General features: G+C 40.8%; 1 protein-coding gene across 5 annotated transcripts in view; it reads left to right on the top strand.

Annotated features, from left to right (window-relative positions):
• The window catches only part of ift70 (intraflagellar transport 70), a 20,834-nt gene continuing 4,006 nt past the window's right edge, over window positions 1-16,828 (top strand). Inside the window, exons 1-17 of one of the 5 annotated variants that reach the window (XM_072693072.1) lie at window positions 1-166; window positions 1,420-1,485; window positions 1,701-1,910; window positions 2,556-2,612; window positions 3,937-4,072; window positions 4,391-4,495; window positions 5,341-5,469; window positions 6,839-6,888; window positions 9,255-9,407; window positions 10,569-10,634; window positions 11,515-11,568; window positions 12,394-12,459; window positions 12,814-12,890; window positions 12,991-13,201; window positions 15,122-15,169; window positions 15,334-15,405; window positions 15,487-15,590. In XM_072693072.1, the coding sequence (XP_072549173.1) occupies window positions 113-166; window positions 1,420-1,485; window positions 1,701-1,910; window positions 2,556-2,612; window positions 3,937-4,072; window positions 4,391-4,495; window positions 5,341-5,469; window positions 6,839-6,888; window positions 9,255-9,407; window positions 10,569-10,634; window positions 11,515-11,568; window positions 12,394-12,459; window positions 12,814-12,890; window positions 12,991-13,201; window positions 15,122-15,169; window positions 15,334-15,405; window positions 15,487-15,590 (1,658 nt within the window). In that variant the 5' untranslated portion in view covers window positions 1-112. Of the gene's footprint in view, window positions 167-1,204; window positions 1,317-1,419; window positions 1,486-1,700; window positions 1,911-2,555; window positions 2,613-3,936; window positions 4,073-4,390; window positions 4,496-5,340; window positions 5,470-6,838; window positions 6,889-9,254; window positions 9,408-10,568; window positions 10,635-11,514; window positions 11,569-12,393; window positions 12,460-12,813; window positions 12,891-12,990; window positions 13,202-15,121; window positions 15,170-15,333; window positions 15,406-15,486; window positions 15,591-16,828 lie in introns of those variants that run through there. The other 4 variants (XM_072693073.1, XM_072693077.1, XM_072693075.1 and 1 more) reach the window with 4 other exon arrangements.

Consider the following 16,828-nt stretch of genomic DNA (forward strand, 5'->3'; position numbering starts at 1 on the left):
ACCGGAGCTTGTGTGTAGATGCCAGCTAGCTCTCCCGTTACCTGAGCTAGCGGCTTATTTTCGTCTATTTAAGGCGTTTATGCTCGTTTTAATATGAAATAACACTTCAGTCATGACACTGAATCCGATTAAAGACGGCGAGTACACCGCCACAGTCTACAAAATGGTGAGTTGACCTGCCTTCGAGACAACATGAGCGAATTTAGCCAGCGGAGCTAACGCTAACGCTAGCTAGCTAACATGTAGTCATGTAATACAGCTACCGTGTATTAATGTCGTTATTGTTATTAACGTCAGTTTTGTAGCTATTATATGAACTCCTGTCGTCTGTCCAGTGTCCTAGTGACCATATAGCACTGGCTATAGCTAGATGAGGGTGTGTCTCCAGTGTCTTGGTTCTTTAGGCTTCTGAATAATAATAATAATAATAATAATAATAATAATAACAATAACAGTAATAGACTTCTTCATTATAGAGCAAAGGGAGCAGATCAGTGTGCTCTACTGACAAGTGATGGCTAGCTAAAGTTCACAGGGTTACTTAAATACTACAGGACTCAGCTACAGGTGGGTCATCCTGACCCTGACCTGTCGATACAGTGTTGAAGAATGAAGAATAGTAGTAATAGACTTTGTTATAGTGTGTGTCCTGCAAAGTCGTGGGGTTTGATCCTCGCTCCAGTCTCTGCATGTGTGGAGTTTGTGTATTCTCCCTCTGTCCATGTGGGTTTCCTCCAGATGCTCAGGCTTCCCCCCATCTCCCACAAACACATCGTGAGTCTATCCACTATGCTAATATTATGTGATGGACTGGTGGACAGGGCCTTTGTTCAGTAGGTTTCCCTGTGAATGATTTCTGGTAGGGTCCAGACACAACAGGGGCAGTGGTGGCTCAGCGGTTAGAGCGCCGGGCTACCGATAACAGGGTTGTGGGTTCGATTCTCGGGCTCGGCAAGCTGCCACTGTTGGGCCCTTTACCTTCTCTGCTCCCCAGGTGCTGGAATTGGCTGCCCACCACTCTGAGTGTGTGTGTTCACTACCACAGATGGGTTAAATGTGGAGGACACATTTCGCTGTACAGTGACAAATACATGCACCTTTACCTTTTTTACCTTTACAAAGTGAGCCTGACCAGATCGAATGAAGTTCTGAGTCTGAAAGTGCTCCCAAGTTTCGTACTTCTGATGTAGGAAACAAAGCAATGGGGCCTTGTTTGTGCAGAAAACGTTGAGGTATCCTCTGAGGAACATCTGATGGACTGCTTGTTAGCCCCCCAGCAGCAGCAGTCCATTGAGTTGGTTCTTCTACAAGATTAGGTAGCGTCAGTTCGGGCAGGGTTCAGTCTCTAAAGCGTTTGGATATCTACTCTGTAGATCTCTTTTAACCATGCACTGATCTCCGTCCTTTTCTCCCATTAAGATCAAAGATGGGCGCTATGGAGATGCCATACACATCCTGAGCAATGAACTTCAGAAGCAGATGAAGGTGAGTAGGACTGAGTGAAGCACCACCTTTGCCATCATGTATTTTTGAATGGTTTAGATTTTTAATTGATAAAAAAAATAAAGTCCCTTTGTATGGTTTGGACGATGATTATCTTCAGCAGGAGGATCTCATACAGGGCTCAGTAGCAAGTATGTTAAGAGCATGGGCATCACTAAACTGTACAAGCTGTGACCATTCCTCTACTGTTCTTCCAGTCCAGGGCTGCCTTGTCCCTCCTGGGCTATTGCTATTACCACATGCAGGATTTCACCAATGCAGCTGAGTGTTACGAGCAGCTAATTCAGCTCCATCCAGAGGTGGAGGACTACAAACTCTACTACGCTCAGTCCCTCTATGGAGCGTGTTCCTTCCAAGATGCAATGAAGGCCACTTTTCTTTTGGACAATCCCACAAGTCACACTAAGGTATGTAGTGTGATTATTTTGATTACTACCTGATGTGGAAAGCTTATTTCACCCTTGCCATCTTTGGAACGCATGGTATCACATGACCTACCACATGACACACACAATCCACAAGCTCAGTTAGGCCAGAATACAGCATGGGTCATTTTCTGCTGTGGTCCGGGCCAAAGGAAATTAACTTTAAGTAAAAAACGCTCCCTTAAAGCAACACTGTGTAGCATTTTACCTTAACGTAACAGCTTCAAAATCATGTTAATGCTCCACTGACTGTCAATGGGAAAAAAGCTTTGCTATCGTTGCCGCTTCAGGCTCGACATGCTGCTAACTGCAGTGTGTGACTTTGGAGAAGCAGGCAGGAAAACGATGGCAAGAACTGTGTAATGCTGTGCAAAATCCGCTAATATGGGTCTACTGCATCCGTCCACATGCTTCTTTTACTTTGTGGCACGGTTCTGTATCTCTCAGCTCGTCCAGAAAAAAAACGTATCCTGTAGTGGTGGTCCAAAGTGTGAATTACACTTCCCAACTGTAGGGGGAGGCCTGGAGCAAGAAATGGCATATTTATATTTGCAATTTTCCATTGTTTCTTTAAATAAATAGGCCAGAAATGATCTAGCTTACATAATCTATTTCTTTTGCCGCCAGATGATAAAGCTACAAGCTGCTATCAAATATGGAGAGGAGGATTTTCCTGCAGCAATGGTTAGTGTGTCTTTTTGTATGTGTGGAACTGTGTTGTGCTGGGTGTTGTTGATAAAATTCAGTATCGTAATTTTCAGTAATGAAAAAAGACGATCACAGTTTAAGGTAACATTGAAAGGAAAAATCAGAGGAACATGATTTTACCCCTAGGAGCTGCTACGAGAGATTTCTATGAGATTTCAGACATAAATGGGTGATTCTAGGCTAATGTTGCTAATATAAACTGGATTTAGACTGTCACCAATCTTGTCTCTGTAAATACAAAAACAAATATTTACTTTCTATCAGGAAAGTAATCTATCAGGAAGCTTTGTAAACCACAACACATGCTAAAAGACTAAAAATACAGCAGGGATAGACCGCATTTGAATATTTAAACTAAAATTGGAACACATAATTATCCGCACACCGTCCTGCTTTGCCGTACGATTTAGTTGTTAAACTGAGCCGTAATGTGTGGAGAGATGCCATCTACAGGTAAAAATCTTATCATCTAAACAAATAAGCATCTGGGTGTGTTTTGAGTGTGTCGAGAAACGTTTTTGGGTGTGTATTTATGACGGAGTTGAGATGGTGACAGTCCAGGTCCAGTGATTGTTAGCGGTGTTAGCCTAGCATCTCTCGTTCTAATTTAAAGACAGAAACTTGATATAACAAACATGTCTCGACTGATCTGCTTTTTTTACACACACACACACACACACACACATATATATATATACATATATATATATTTATACCAGTACCATTATACTGCAGTTCATGATACACTATATGTCCAAATGTTTGTGGACACCCCTTCTGATGAATGCATTTAACTTTAAGTTGCCCACGTTGCTGAAACTGAGAACACATAGCTTGTGTTGCCATTAGAATAGGACTCTCTGGAGCAGATAAACATGAACCTATTGGCATCATGCCTCCTAATGCTGGGCATGGACAAGAGGGGTAAAAAGCCCCGTGGAATACTTTTGGGATGACCTGATATTCCAGCATCCCAACCTCACTAACACTCTTGTTGCTGAATGCAATTAAATCCTCACAGCATTGCTCCTGCAAAATCTAGTAGAAAGCCTGTTTTCCTGGACAGGAGATTGAAACTCTCATTTTAATACCCCTTCGGGTATTCGATTTCGGAAGGGATCATGAACGAGCAGGTGTCCGAATACTTTTGTCCATATAGTGTGTATCACCCAGGCTTAGAATTGCTTAGGGGAAACATTACTGGGTGGAGTGGCAGATTGCAGAAAATTGCTCACTGACCGCAGCACAGCTGGAAAGATGGGTTTTCTGCAGAGGAAACTTTTGGTTTTGGCTCTCGCAGGCCCTGGTGGAGCAGCTGCCCGTGGATGACCCGGACACCGATGTGGATCAGGGCTGCCTGCTCTACAAGCTTGGAGAGTATGAAAAGGCTTGCGTGAAGTTTGTGACCGCTATGCAAGTGCTGGGCTATCAGCCAGGTGGGCAAGGACACTCGCCCACACTCTCTCTCTCTCTCACTCACACACACACACACACACACACACACACACACACACACACACACACACACACACACACACACAGTGTGTATTGCATTGCCTGTGTAGCCAGCTGTATCCCTCAGTGCCTGTTGCTAGGAAAATATAACAAGATTACATTGACTTGTTGAGCCCTCAGGGTAGCAATTTTGATTTTTATGGATATGGATGTGGTGTACGGATCCCACGACCCGGGGGGAAGAGCTCGGAAAACACGTCGGTCCTGCACTGTGTCATATTTGTTGGTTCTTGTTTCAGATTTGGCGTACAACATTGCCCTCTGCCACTACAGCCTGAAGCAGTATGCAGCGGCACTCAAGTACATCGCAGAAATAATTGAGCGTGGGATGAGGGAGCATCCAGGTTTGGACCACAGAAAAACGTCATATTCCTTACAATAAAGAATAAGCCTGTATTTTGATGCCTGCATGACTTCACTGCTGTGAATTTTGTCAGTAACTGGGTGGGGCTGTCACAATTACGTTACTTGCTGTTTGTGTGATAAGGATGTGTATTATAAATTTGTCTGATCTTCACTAATTATGGATACACAGGATACAGGGTTTCCATGGATCCTTAAAAAACATTAGACTTTTAAGGCCTTATTTTTTGCTGTTAGAGTTAAGACTGAGACCTTTCCACACGTATATTTTTTTAAAGCAGAGCAGGTGACTTTTCAAAGCACCATAAGCAAAGCTGTGCAGCAGGTTTACCTTAAAATAGCAGCATCAGGATCATGTTGATGCTCCACTGACTGGAATAGGAGCAGGGCTTCTTTGTTATTCCCGCTTCCGGCCGGAATGCTGTTTTTTCTCCCAATTTGGTGCCGACATTTAACTTAACTATCCGTAGCTCCTTCGATACACGCCAATAAGCGTTGGGTCCCCAGCTCTGCCACGCCATACTTAAAATTGATGAGGGGAGTTAGCGTCATCGCCATGTACCCACCCGGAGAAAGCACGTGCAATTATGCTCTATTGGACTCCGGCTGCTGATGGCAAAGCGGCATGGCTCTGGATTTGGACTCACGACTCCAATGCCATTAACTCTGAATACTCGATTAATATAATAGTTGGTGGGGTATACAGTTACTCATATATTCGGCATGCTTGTAATCATATATAAACTATTACTCATGTCATCAGTATACTTTCTTATTTAAATTATATTTATTAAATATCTGTTCATTGTGCTTTTTTTTCTTGTAGAACTCGGAGTGGGCATGACGACAGAAGGCATTGAAGTGAAGAGCGTGGGAAACACACTGGTGCTGCACGAGACGGCATTAATTGAAGCTTTCAATTTAAAAGCAGCCCTCGAATACCAGCTCAAAAAGTGTAAGTACTGAGAGAACAGCCTGCCAGCAAAAGGCCATATTGAATCTTGTGAAGCTACTATTATTATTATTATTATTATTATTATTATACGCATAGTTGTTTATGTTGTTCTGGGCTAACAGCCTATTTACTGATATGCTGGCAATGCACTGTGACGCAGTGCTTGGCAGCAAAGTGAAATGCAGAAACAGAAAACACTCTCATGCCTTTTCATGTGACTATTGTAAAGCCTGTCTGCTGGGTTGCTGGGGTATACCGTGGTATGAAAATTTATGGTTATCATACCATGTACATTTGCTTAATACTGGTACTGGAAAAAACGCAAACCACCAGAGAATCCCACCAGTTTGTTTCTATTTTCAGACTTTAACAGTCTGGAGTCTATGAACATGTTGTCATATCAAATTCTGTGTTTCTCGATGTTTCTATGGATATCTTTGTGATAATACAGCGTAGAAATAAGATTCAAAACATTTCCTGGATCTGTAGAGCCCGCCCTTTCCAGTGCTTCTCATTTTAGGACCGAATGTGACTCACATCTGGAGTTACGAGGCTGTGAAGACGGGTCCAGATAATCGTCTTCTGCCTCTTGCTGTGTCTTACTTGTGGATTTGTGTGTCTGTCATCTGCCTCTCATCTGTAATTGCTAAATTAGTGCTTTCGTCTATGTGTTTGTATGAAACTGACCAATGGACTTTCAGGAACTCGTCTTCTGCACAAAACATTCCACTACTTTTGTGAAGCTAAGACTCTGGTAAACTTATTTTGTGCACTAAAGGAATTCAGCCACATGAGTAAAGGTGTGTTTTTACAGGAAATATTTGAAGAATTGATCAAATCTGACTTCAATTATTCAGGTTTAGAGACAGATTATCTTGTCACTCAGTCCTCTAGGTCACAGGGGGGTCTCAATATAGTGAGAGCTGAGATTGTTCTGAACATTTTTATATAAAACAAGTGGGTATGATTGTATATGCAAGTGCCTTTAAAGGCAAATTCTAGAAGATCATAAATCAAAAAGCAAAAGACTCAAACAATCAATTGATTATTGGAGAAAATAACTCTAATAAAACCCTAATAAAAAAATAATAATTAGCTGGAAATAAAATAGTTCAAAAGAGCTCCACTTCACATCACATCCTATTCATTTATTTTCATATTTAGTTTCAAGCTTTAACTATAGTAACTGTTATAATTAATTCAAGGATCAATGTATTGTAATAATAATAATAACAATAATAATTAGTAAAATACCAACAAGAAAAGGAATAATTGTGAAATACTGTGATAACATAAAACCGTTATATATTCTGAGACAGTTATCATACAGTGAAAATCTCATACTGCTGCAACCTTATTTTCTACACAGATGATGCTGCTCAGGAGGCACTGACTGATATGCCACCGAGATCAGAAGAGGTACAGTTACAGTTGGTCCTAATCCTCCTTTTATATCGGCTACAGTTCTGACAAGAATTTCCTGTAGACTGGGATTTGTGCTACTGCTGGTAGACCCGTATGACCGTATGCTTCCGTACACCTGCAAATTCAGCTACTCTCTTCACACTGTGGCCTTTGGTATTTATTAACATCTGCTTTGCGACCCATTATCCACACATCGAACAAGACATTCACTGCACCGCACTGCACTCTTCTCGAAGTATGAGTCCAGTTGCACACTCCGCAGATATTTATAGCCCGGTCATCCTTGCGCAGCGCCATCTGCAGAAGCCTAAAGTTACTACCACCTTACACAGGCAAGGTGACACATTATTTGTTCTGAGAGTTTATTTTGCAGCATATATTTGCATTGTTTTCATCTTAAAAGCTCCAGCAGACTACTTTGAGTTATTTAATCTAAATCTCAGTGCATGGATTATTACTATTATACCCATGAATAATCATCAGGTATTATTCCTATCATCAATACCCATTCCAAGCTGTCCCACTTTCACTCCTCTCCTGAGCTTGTTTTTGTAGTTGTCAGCAGACGCTGTCAGATTATTTGAGACGTCCATCAGCGGCTGCATTTCTTTCCACATCATTTCAGAGAAGATCCGGGCATGCTTACTCTTGTAGGCTTGTTTCCGTGAAAGAGTTCATTGATCAACCTTTTCGGTCATGTGGATTGAGAGGGCGTGACAAACTAGCCATAAATCTCTCGAGTTTAAACTTCTTAAACCCACAGAAGACCCTCCGTCTCCCTGTCATGGATGGAACGGACGTGTCCTCTGCTGCATCGAAGGGGCTTTAATCCTTCTCTCACTGTGTTTGTGCTGTCCCTGTAAGCAGGGAAGCCCACACCTGCCTGGCTGGAATCATGTAGAGGCTGCAGAGACATGCCTCTACGCCAGAACCCGGAGAGAATTAATGAATCCAAACAGTTTGCCTAACTTACATAAGCCCTCATTAAATACACTGTTTCTGCCCCGCAGGAATGGGGTGCTTAGGAATACTGCAACATGTACAGCCGAGTTGGAGGCAAGAATTTAGCCAGTCATCAAAACAAACCGCTTGCATTTCCTTTGTTTTGATTTGGACTGTCATTGTGGATTTTCTGTCATTCTCCCCTTTTTTGCAGAATTCTTGGATACTAAAAACTTTCTTACCCTCTTGAACCTCATTAATTTATGTAATGGCTACTATTCAGTACATGCTAATTATTCGGTACTTACAAATTATTCAGTAATAATTGTTCAGTAAATAATAATTATTCATTTCCTTAATAGTTACTCAGTACATACTAGTTTCTCAGTACTTACAAATTATTCAGTAATACTTATTCTCTACATACTATTTACTCAGTACCTACTAATTATTCAATAAATAGTAATTATTCATTACAAAAACAAATAAAAAAACAATAATTCATTGTATAGTATTACATTGAATAATTGACTACTAATTACTCAGTACCTACTATTTATTACATATCTACATACTGTTCAATAAATTCTAATTCTAAATCAATTACACAGTAAATCCATATTATTCAATAAATAGTAAGTATTCTGTAAAGACTAATTATTCCATATCTACAAATGATTCAGTATCTACTTATTAATCAAGAGATACTAATCATTAAGTACCTACTAATTATTATGTATTTGCTAATGTAATATCTAATTATTAGTCTGTAAATACTATTTTAGTGTCTTAATTATTCAGTATCTAATTATTATTCAATAAATACTAGTTAATCAGTAACTACAAATTATTCAAAATGTATTCAGTACCTACTAATTGTTCAGTGTCTACTAGTATTTAATAAATACAATTTTCAGTACCTATTAATTATGTATCTGCTTATGCAATAAATGCTAATTATTAAGAATCTACTAATTATTTAGTACACCCTAATTGTTCAAAAAGTATTCATTATTCAGTACCTCCTAATTATTCAATAGCTACTTATTATTCCATAAATACTATTTTTAAGTAGCTAATTTTCCAGAACCTGTTAATTATTTAGTATTTACTAAATATTAAGTATCTAGTAATTATTCAGTACCTAATCATTTTTTGGATTGACTCTAAAACTAAAATGTGACTTGTCATTTGTGGTATATGGCCGAATACAGGCCTTCGGAGAAAGGGTTAATCAAACTAATACTGAATAGAAATTATGGTACTTGTCATTGAGTTGATCGTCTCGGAAATCAGAATTTAGTGCATTTAGGTGTTTGCTGCCCTCTAGTGTCTGATAGCAATGTTGCTGTTGGTTGATGATGCATGTGTTTTACATAAAATGTTATATATTCTTTATGGCATATTTATGAGTTCAGGAGCTGGATCCAGTTACCCTTCACAACCAGGCTCTCATGAACATGGACACAAAGCCATCAGAGGGCTTTGAGAAGCTGGCCTTCCTCCTACAGCAGAACCCTTTCCCTCCGGTGACATTTGGCAACCTTCTCCTGCTCTACTGCAAATATGAGGTAGGACTGTGTTGTGTTTAAAGCAGTGGCTAAGTGCCCCCCATTCCCCTGTTGTTCCTTTACAATAAGTGTAGTCCGTGAACCAAGACCTTTAGTATTTGGTGTCCAGTGTTTTTTTCTTTGTTTGGGCATTGGAGCTATGGGGCCGATGCATGCCTGAATTAATCACACATTTAAAAACTAATTAAAGTTAGGCAATCTCTAAAAGACTTGCTTATGTGGTTTCTGGCCATGTTCTTTATGAAAATGGACAACAGCCCAGATGACATTCAGGCTTCAAGATGATTGCTGCTACTGGTAATGAATGTGGGTCAGTTAGTCAGTACTGACGATATTGCTAATATACTCATAAAAGCAGATTTTGTATAGCAATAAAATATAAAATATATTGTGATTTGATAAAACATCTTTATATTGTCCACCTCTACTGGTACTTGTGTAGACGCTAAACAAGCTTCCAGGGCTCAGAGTGCCTCAGCTGTCTAATGCGCTACCATTGCACTACCACTTAGAATCCCGAGCCGTACCACTTTGCCATCAGTGACTGGAGTAGGAGAGAGCACAATTGGCAGTGCTCTCTCCCCTGATCCCTCTTAAAGCGATGTTGGCCGGACAGGCTTCAGTTAGCTGGTGTGGCAGAGCTGGAAACCTGCCGCTTTCCTCCAAGTGTGTCCATCTTCTCGGCGCTGCCACATCCGCACTGCATGTATCAGAGTAGACGTGTTAAATCTTTACCCTCCTTGTGCCGGGAGCAGTGCAAGGTGTCAGAACCAAACTGGGAAGACAAGCGTCCAGAGTGTCTGCTAAATGCCTTAAATGTAAATGTCAATGTAAAATAGGGGAATTTTAATAGACCTTAAGTTCTTACCTGAAGGTAAGTCTGGCGGTACGTGTCATAAATCTGGTCAAGTCTTAGAAGCTGTCAAATAAGTCAAAACCCATCACATGACACAACCATCACTGTAAGGCAGAACCTCAGTATGTAGGTAATAACCCCTGTGCCTCATTTGTTGCTTTCCTAGGGAGCACATTTTTGTCGCTGGTTATGTAATACCCCAAGCTGCGCTTTAATATGGGGGGCTAAGCTCTCTCTGCCGTTCCAGTGAGTTCTTTGTTATGAGAGTAAATGTTCTCTTTCTTCTCTGCCTTGTTCACTTGCAGTACTTTGACCTCGCCGCCGACGTGATGGCTGAAAACGCGCACCTGACTTACAAGTTTCTTTCAACAGTAAGAGAAGCTGCTTCGATTCCACTCAGTTAGGTCTTCACTAATAAATACCAAAGGAATATTATGACCACCCCTGGTTTGGCCCATTTTATTAGTTCCACTTAGGTTCCACATAGGAGCACTTTGTACTTCTGTAATTACAGACTGCAGTCCATCTGTTTTAATGGTCTAGACCCCACAGGACCACCACAGAGCAGGTAGTGTGTGGCTGGTGGGTCAGTCATTCTCAGCACTGCAGTGACACAGCAGTGCTGCTAGACTGAGAACAGTCCACCAGTCAGAAATAGCCAGCCATACACAGCGTCCTGTGAGCACAGATGAAGCACTAGAGGATGACCACACACCAACAAACAAAAGGTGGACCAACTAGGTAGGAGTGTCTGATAGAGAGTGGACAGTGAGTGGACAGACACAGTGTTTAAACACTCCAGCAGCACTGCTGTGTCTGATCCACTCGTACCACCAGCGCAACACACACTCTACTAACACACACACTCACCACCACCATGTCAGTCAGTGTCTCTGCAGTGCTGAGAATGACTGCCCTGCCACCCAGATACCACCTGCTCTGTGGTGGTCAGTCCTGTGGGGTCCTGATCTTTGAAGAACAAACAGGGTGAAAGGAGGCCAATAACGGAGTATGCAGAGAAAAAGATGGGCTACAGTCTGGAATCAAAGACTACAAAGTGTTTCTATATGGGAAGTGGAGCTGATATAATGGGCTGGGTTCATCCCAAGCCAGGGAATGATTTGATATGACTTTATAGTTCTTTATTGTAATAATAAAAGCCTATGAACGTCATGGTGCATAGCAAAGTTCAGTTAACATGTACGCAGTTGATTGAGTTGTGAGCCTGATGGTGTGTTTCTCGGTATACAGTACTTGTACGAGTTCCTAGACGCTATGCTGACGTCCCAGACAGCTCCAGAAGAGGTAACCATGACCTTAAATGAGTATTCATTCGTATAGTTGAAAAAAACAAGTTGTACTACAACTACAAGGTGTTCTACCATTGAAGAGGTTCTTGTGCTCTAGTACTTCAGCTTTGCATCCATCAGTCCAAAGGACAAGGCTCCAGAAGTCCTGGTCTGTTGTTCCTTGGCAAACTTGATTCTTTGGGCTGATGCATTTTAAGTCTTGCCTTTAAGACGTTAAGGGTTTCCTCCCTGCACGCCTCCCATGAAAATCAAACATCAGCTGTGCCTGTAGGTCCCTCCATGACATTTTAGGACCGTTGGAGACCTTGAGGCCTTCTAATTTTTGAGATCCCAGCCTCATCTGCATCTACAGTCTTCTTTATGAAGGCCTCAGAGAGCTTTTTGGATCAGGCCATGGTGATCTTCACCACTCACTTCAACAATCAAGAACAAACCAAAATGGCTATACATGAGGATTAAATAAAAAAAGACTCCTCCAAAATCCTCTCTATCCATGTTCAAAACATCTACTGTCGATGTGCTGGACCTGAATCTAATATTATACATTTAACATAGTAATTTAAGGGGGGGTGTCCTAACTTTTTAGAAATCACATTTTATAAATCATTTTTAGACATTTCTTCAGTTGGATATGTGTTTAGTTGTATTACCTCTATCTCCCAATATTATTCAAGTGAACATCAAATGTCCAGATGTTCAGAAAAGTTTTTTTTTTTTTTTACATGCCTGTATTTCATGGCAGCACATTTTCCACCATACCTGTATCATTGTGTATCATGTGACAATTGAATGACTGACTTTTTTGTGTCTTCTCCTACAGGCTTTTCGGAAGATGGACGAAATCGCTGCAAGACTAACTGAACAATTACGCAAGGTTACCAAACAGGTTACACTTTGTCCATTTGCCTTCAGTGTGTGACCGTGAAAACACCTGCATGCAGGCAGAGAAGAGGCAGACAGGAGGAAGGGCATGTATGATAATGTAGCTCGTACAAATGAGCCAGTCATCCATTCTAGGCTGTTAAATTAAGTTCACTGTGACCCTGTAACATCCATCTCAAGTGTCCTAACCGCAAGTGGACAGGGACTTAAAGGCACCCTTAATGTCTTTGAGTTACCGTAATAACCCTGGACATCTAGGAGTTACTGGTATTTTAGTGTCAGAGAAGCCGAGGTTATTGAATGTGAATTGAATGGCGGATGGGCAGGAACATATAAGCTTTGTTTTCCGTCCTTGAAGGTACAGGAATCGAGACGTACGAGGGATGATGAAGGCCTGAAGAAATCTCTCGAAGATTATGATCAGCTTCTGGAAGAGTAGGTCAACGTTTTAAGCTTAAGTTTCCCGTACGTTCCCTATAAACCCGAGTGTCGAAAACCGTGGTTTCATTTTAATAAAATGTGTTTCTTTTTGAAGGTACATTCCTGTGTTAATGGCACAGGCTAAGATTTACTGGAACCGAGAGAACTACAACATGGTGGAGAAGATTTTCCGCAAGTCCGTGGAGTTCTGCAATGAACACGACACTTGGAAGCTCAACGTGGCGCATGTGCTTTTCATGCAGGAGAACAAATACAAGGAGGCCATTGGGTTCTATGAGCCCATCGTCAAGAAGCACTACGACAATGTAAGTCCTGTCAATGTTGTACCTAACACATTTCTTAGGAGAAGTTCTTAACATCTAGTGTTACAAATGATAGAATCAAGGAGCTTGATTAAGTAGAATAGGAGATGTGTACTGTTTTCATCCTGAAGATACAGTATCTTCATAGTTAATTCTTTTACATTGTACACCCATGAGCCAAAATACTGTGACCACCTGCCTAAAATGTGTTGTGCTGCCAAAACAGCTCACTCTACAAGACCTCTGAAGGTAGTATCTGTGGTATCTGGCAGTAAGATGTTGCAGTAAGTCCCGTAAGGTGTTCCAGTAAGATATTTTAGTAAATCCTTTAAGTTCTGTAAGTTGTAACATGGAGCTGCTGAAGATCAGCTCACTTTATAAAACCGCTGAATGTAATATCTGTAGTATCTGGCAGTAAGATGTTCCAGTAGATCCTCCTGTAAGTCCTTTAAGTTGTTTTGTAAAGCCGCTGAGGATCAGCCCACTCTACAAGACCTCTAAAGGGGTCTTGTGGTATCTGGCACCAGGATGTTCCAGTAGATTCTCTAAGTTCTGTAAGTTGTTGCGTAGAGCCGCTAAAGTTCAGCTCACTCTACAAGACCTCTGAAAGTAGTATCTGTTGTTTCTGGCCACACAATATCCCAGTTGATCCACTAAGTCCTGTGAGTTGTGGCGTAGAGCCGCTGCAGGGCAGCTTACTCTACGAGACCCCTGAAGGTAATATCTGTGAAATCAGTAAGATGTTTTACTAAATCATGTAAGTCCTGTAAGTTGTAACATGGAGCTGCTGAAGTTCAGCTCACTCTATAATACCGCTGAAGGTAAGATGTTCCAGTTGATCTTTTTCTAGAGGTCCTGTAAGCTGTGATGTAGGAGCAGTGCAGATAATTTGTTTGAGTACATCCCACAGCTAAGCAGTGCGCACATATCTGCTGTACACATGAAGTAAAAAGACAAGGTGACCTTCTTTCATAGTTCCAATTGTAGGATCTTCTAGGGGTTGATCGGGGTCCATACTGGGCAAGTTGCCCAGCTTGGTTTGTGGTTGAGATAGGATGAAGTAGTGATTATAGTTACCATCCAACACCTGGTTTGTAAGGCAGTGCTTAATTATGGTAAATCGGGTGAGCTGCTGCTGCTGCTGATGGAATTGAATACATCCATGCTGTGCTGGCTGGACTGGGGGCAACCAGGAGAAACCTAGAACCAAGCTCTGTTCTTCAGACTAGCTCACAAGATCTTAGCCACGTTATTCACAATGAGAAATTCTTGATCCTCTTTACGGTTCCTACATTTACCTGAATTTGTCCTAATGTGTCCTAGAGCTTATTTGTTGAATTTTCAGATTTCCCCCAATTCAGTGAACCCACCCGTACACAACACCCCCCCCCCCAAGTACCAGCAGTGCTGCCAACGCTAGGAGGGTAAGGACACATGTCTCCTCCGATATATGCAAAGCCAGCCACCACCTTGATGCGGCATCATCAGGCAGCCGACACGCTCTGAGAAAAGCGACGGGTCCCCAGCTCCACCGCCTGTGCCGGCCAACCTCGCTTAAGAGTGATTCCCCACGACCCCCCAGATCATATTGGTAGAGCATTAGACCGCTGAGTGATTTGAGATAAATGGTTTAATCTAATGTGCTTAGATGCCTAAAAGCTCTGCACAGTCCTGTAAACTCCAAACCTCGACATTGGCGTCACCGCTACAACATAATCAACGTTATTCACTTCCTCTATGAGTGGTCATAATGTTTTGGCTCATCTGTGTACGTTATAATGTTATTACAGTAATGTCTCATTTATTTGTGTGTTCACTTCTATTGCAAGGTTGTATGAATCACATATTGATGCTATTCATCAACAGAAGTTGAAGAACCTGGACTAGGCACAGCACTCACTTTCTTTGTTTTGCCTTTGCTAGCTGGAACAGTGTAACATTCAGGAGTGTCCCTGCAAAAGAAAGCCTTCGGTAAAATGAGTGCTGGTGTTTTCAGCGTGGTCTCACAGTCGTATTGCCTGAATGCATGGGACAGTGTGTCGTCCGAAGCTTGCTGTTCTGATTCGTGTGCCATGCGCTTTGTGCTTTGCTTGCCATTTCTGTGACCGAATAAGCAGCCATGCTTTGTCCCATAGATCCTCAATGTCAGCGCCATTGTTCTGGCTAACCTGTGCGTGTCCTACATCATGACAAGCCAAAACGAAGAGGTAAGTCTTGATGCATAAGCTAGTATAAGTTAAGTCTGTGCAGGCTGTAATGAGTGTTTCTCACATCTCATGTGTCTGTAGGCAGAGGAGCTGATGAGAAAGATCGAGAAGGAAGAAGAACAAGTGTCTTACAACGATCCAGACAAGAAGGTGTTTCATCTGTGCATTGTCAACCTTGTGATCGGGTAAGGACTGGATTGTAGAGCCTACATATATATATATATATATATATATATATATATATATATATATATATATATATATATGCTGCCCATCTTGCCTTGTTTTGAAATTTGTAATTAGTAGTTTTAGTGGCTTTATTAAATTATATAAGACATGTTGTTTTGTTAGCATTTAGCAGGCCAATTAATCTAGACCCTAAAAGGTCATGACATGAATTAGCATAAAACATGTTTTAAGCAGAAACCTTTTTTAATATATCCATTTAATACAAGAAACGATGGCAAATTTAAAGTTTTCAATGAAAACTTGAATTATGAATTTTTAGAAGTTGGGCTTCTCTAAAATTAGGTTCTGAATTGCACTTGTTATACATGCAAACTTCACATCTTTCCGCAACATGTGAGTGTTTTGACTGATAAATGATTCAAACATATGGACTGTATAAAAAAATAATTTTTTGAATTTTAAGAAGGCTTTTATTATTTTTTTTTTTTTGTTGCAAATCTGCATTTTAGAATGTGTTCCTCCTCTCTCCCAAATACGACACAACAGCAGCTGACGATCACTAACCAGAATTTAGATAATGTTACTGAAAGTTGTTTTTTGTGAGCACTGAAGTTTTTATTTTCTGTTTCGCAGATTTCTTCCTCAGTAGCATTTAAAAGAAGGGATTAAAAGGGTTAATATATGTAACGTCTAATTAGCTAGCAGCCAGAGCAGTCAGCATCCATTTAGTTTTCATCTGAAATCTTCGGATGTTGGATTTTCTATCTGCTATTAGAGCTTAACAGTCTTCAAATGACATTGGCAACCATCGGGGCCCAAGCACTGCTCACTATTATTGGGCTATTACAACACTAATGATGGGCATTGTTCTAAAAAGTGTGGTGTGGTCAGCAACAAATCATTTTGCTTTTGCATTGTTGGGGAATACATACATATATAAATAAATAAATAACAAACACTGATAACATTACTTTAGTTTAAATCTACTAATTGTGTGCTGTCACATGCCCTCAACTGGTTAATTTCTTGTAAATTATCTACTTTTTGACCTGCAAAAATGAGTAGTTTTATGTTATGTCTAATTAACAATTATGCCTGAATAACATATGCAGTTACAGATAGGGACTGACTTGTCTGTTTTTTTAATTTTTTTATTAGATATTTTATGAACAATATTGAGCCCAATAGGAAAAATGTAAAAAATCATTTGGAGCACAGCTATTAAAATTGTACC

This window comes from Salminus brasiliensis, chromosome 12, assembly GCF_030463535.1.
Source record: "Salminus brasiliensis chromosome 12, fSalBra1.hap2, whole genome shotgun sequence".
NCBI lineage: Eukaryota > Metazoa > Chordata > Actinopteri > Characiformes > Bryconidae > Salminus > Salminus brasiliensis.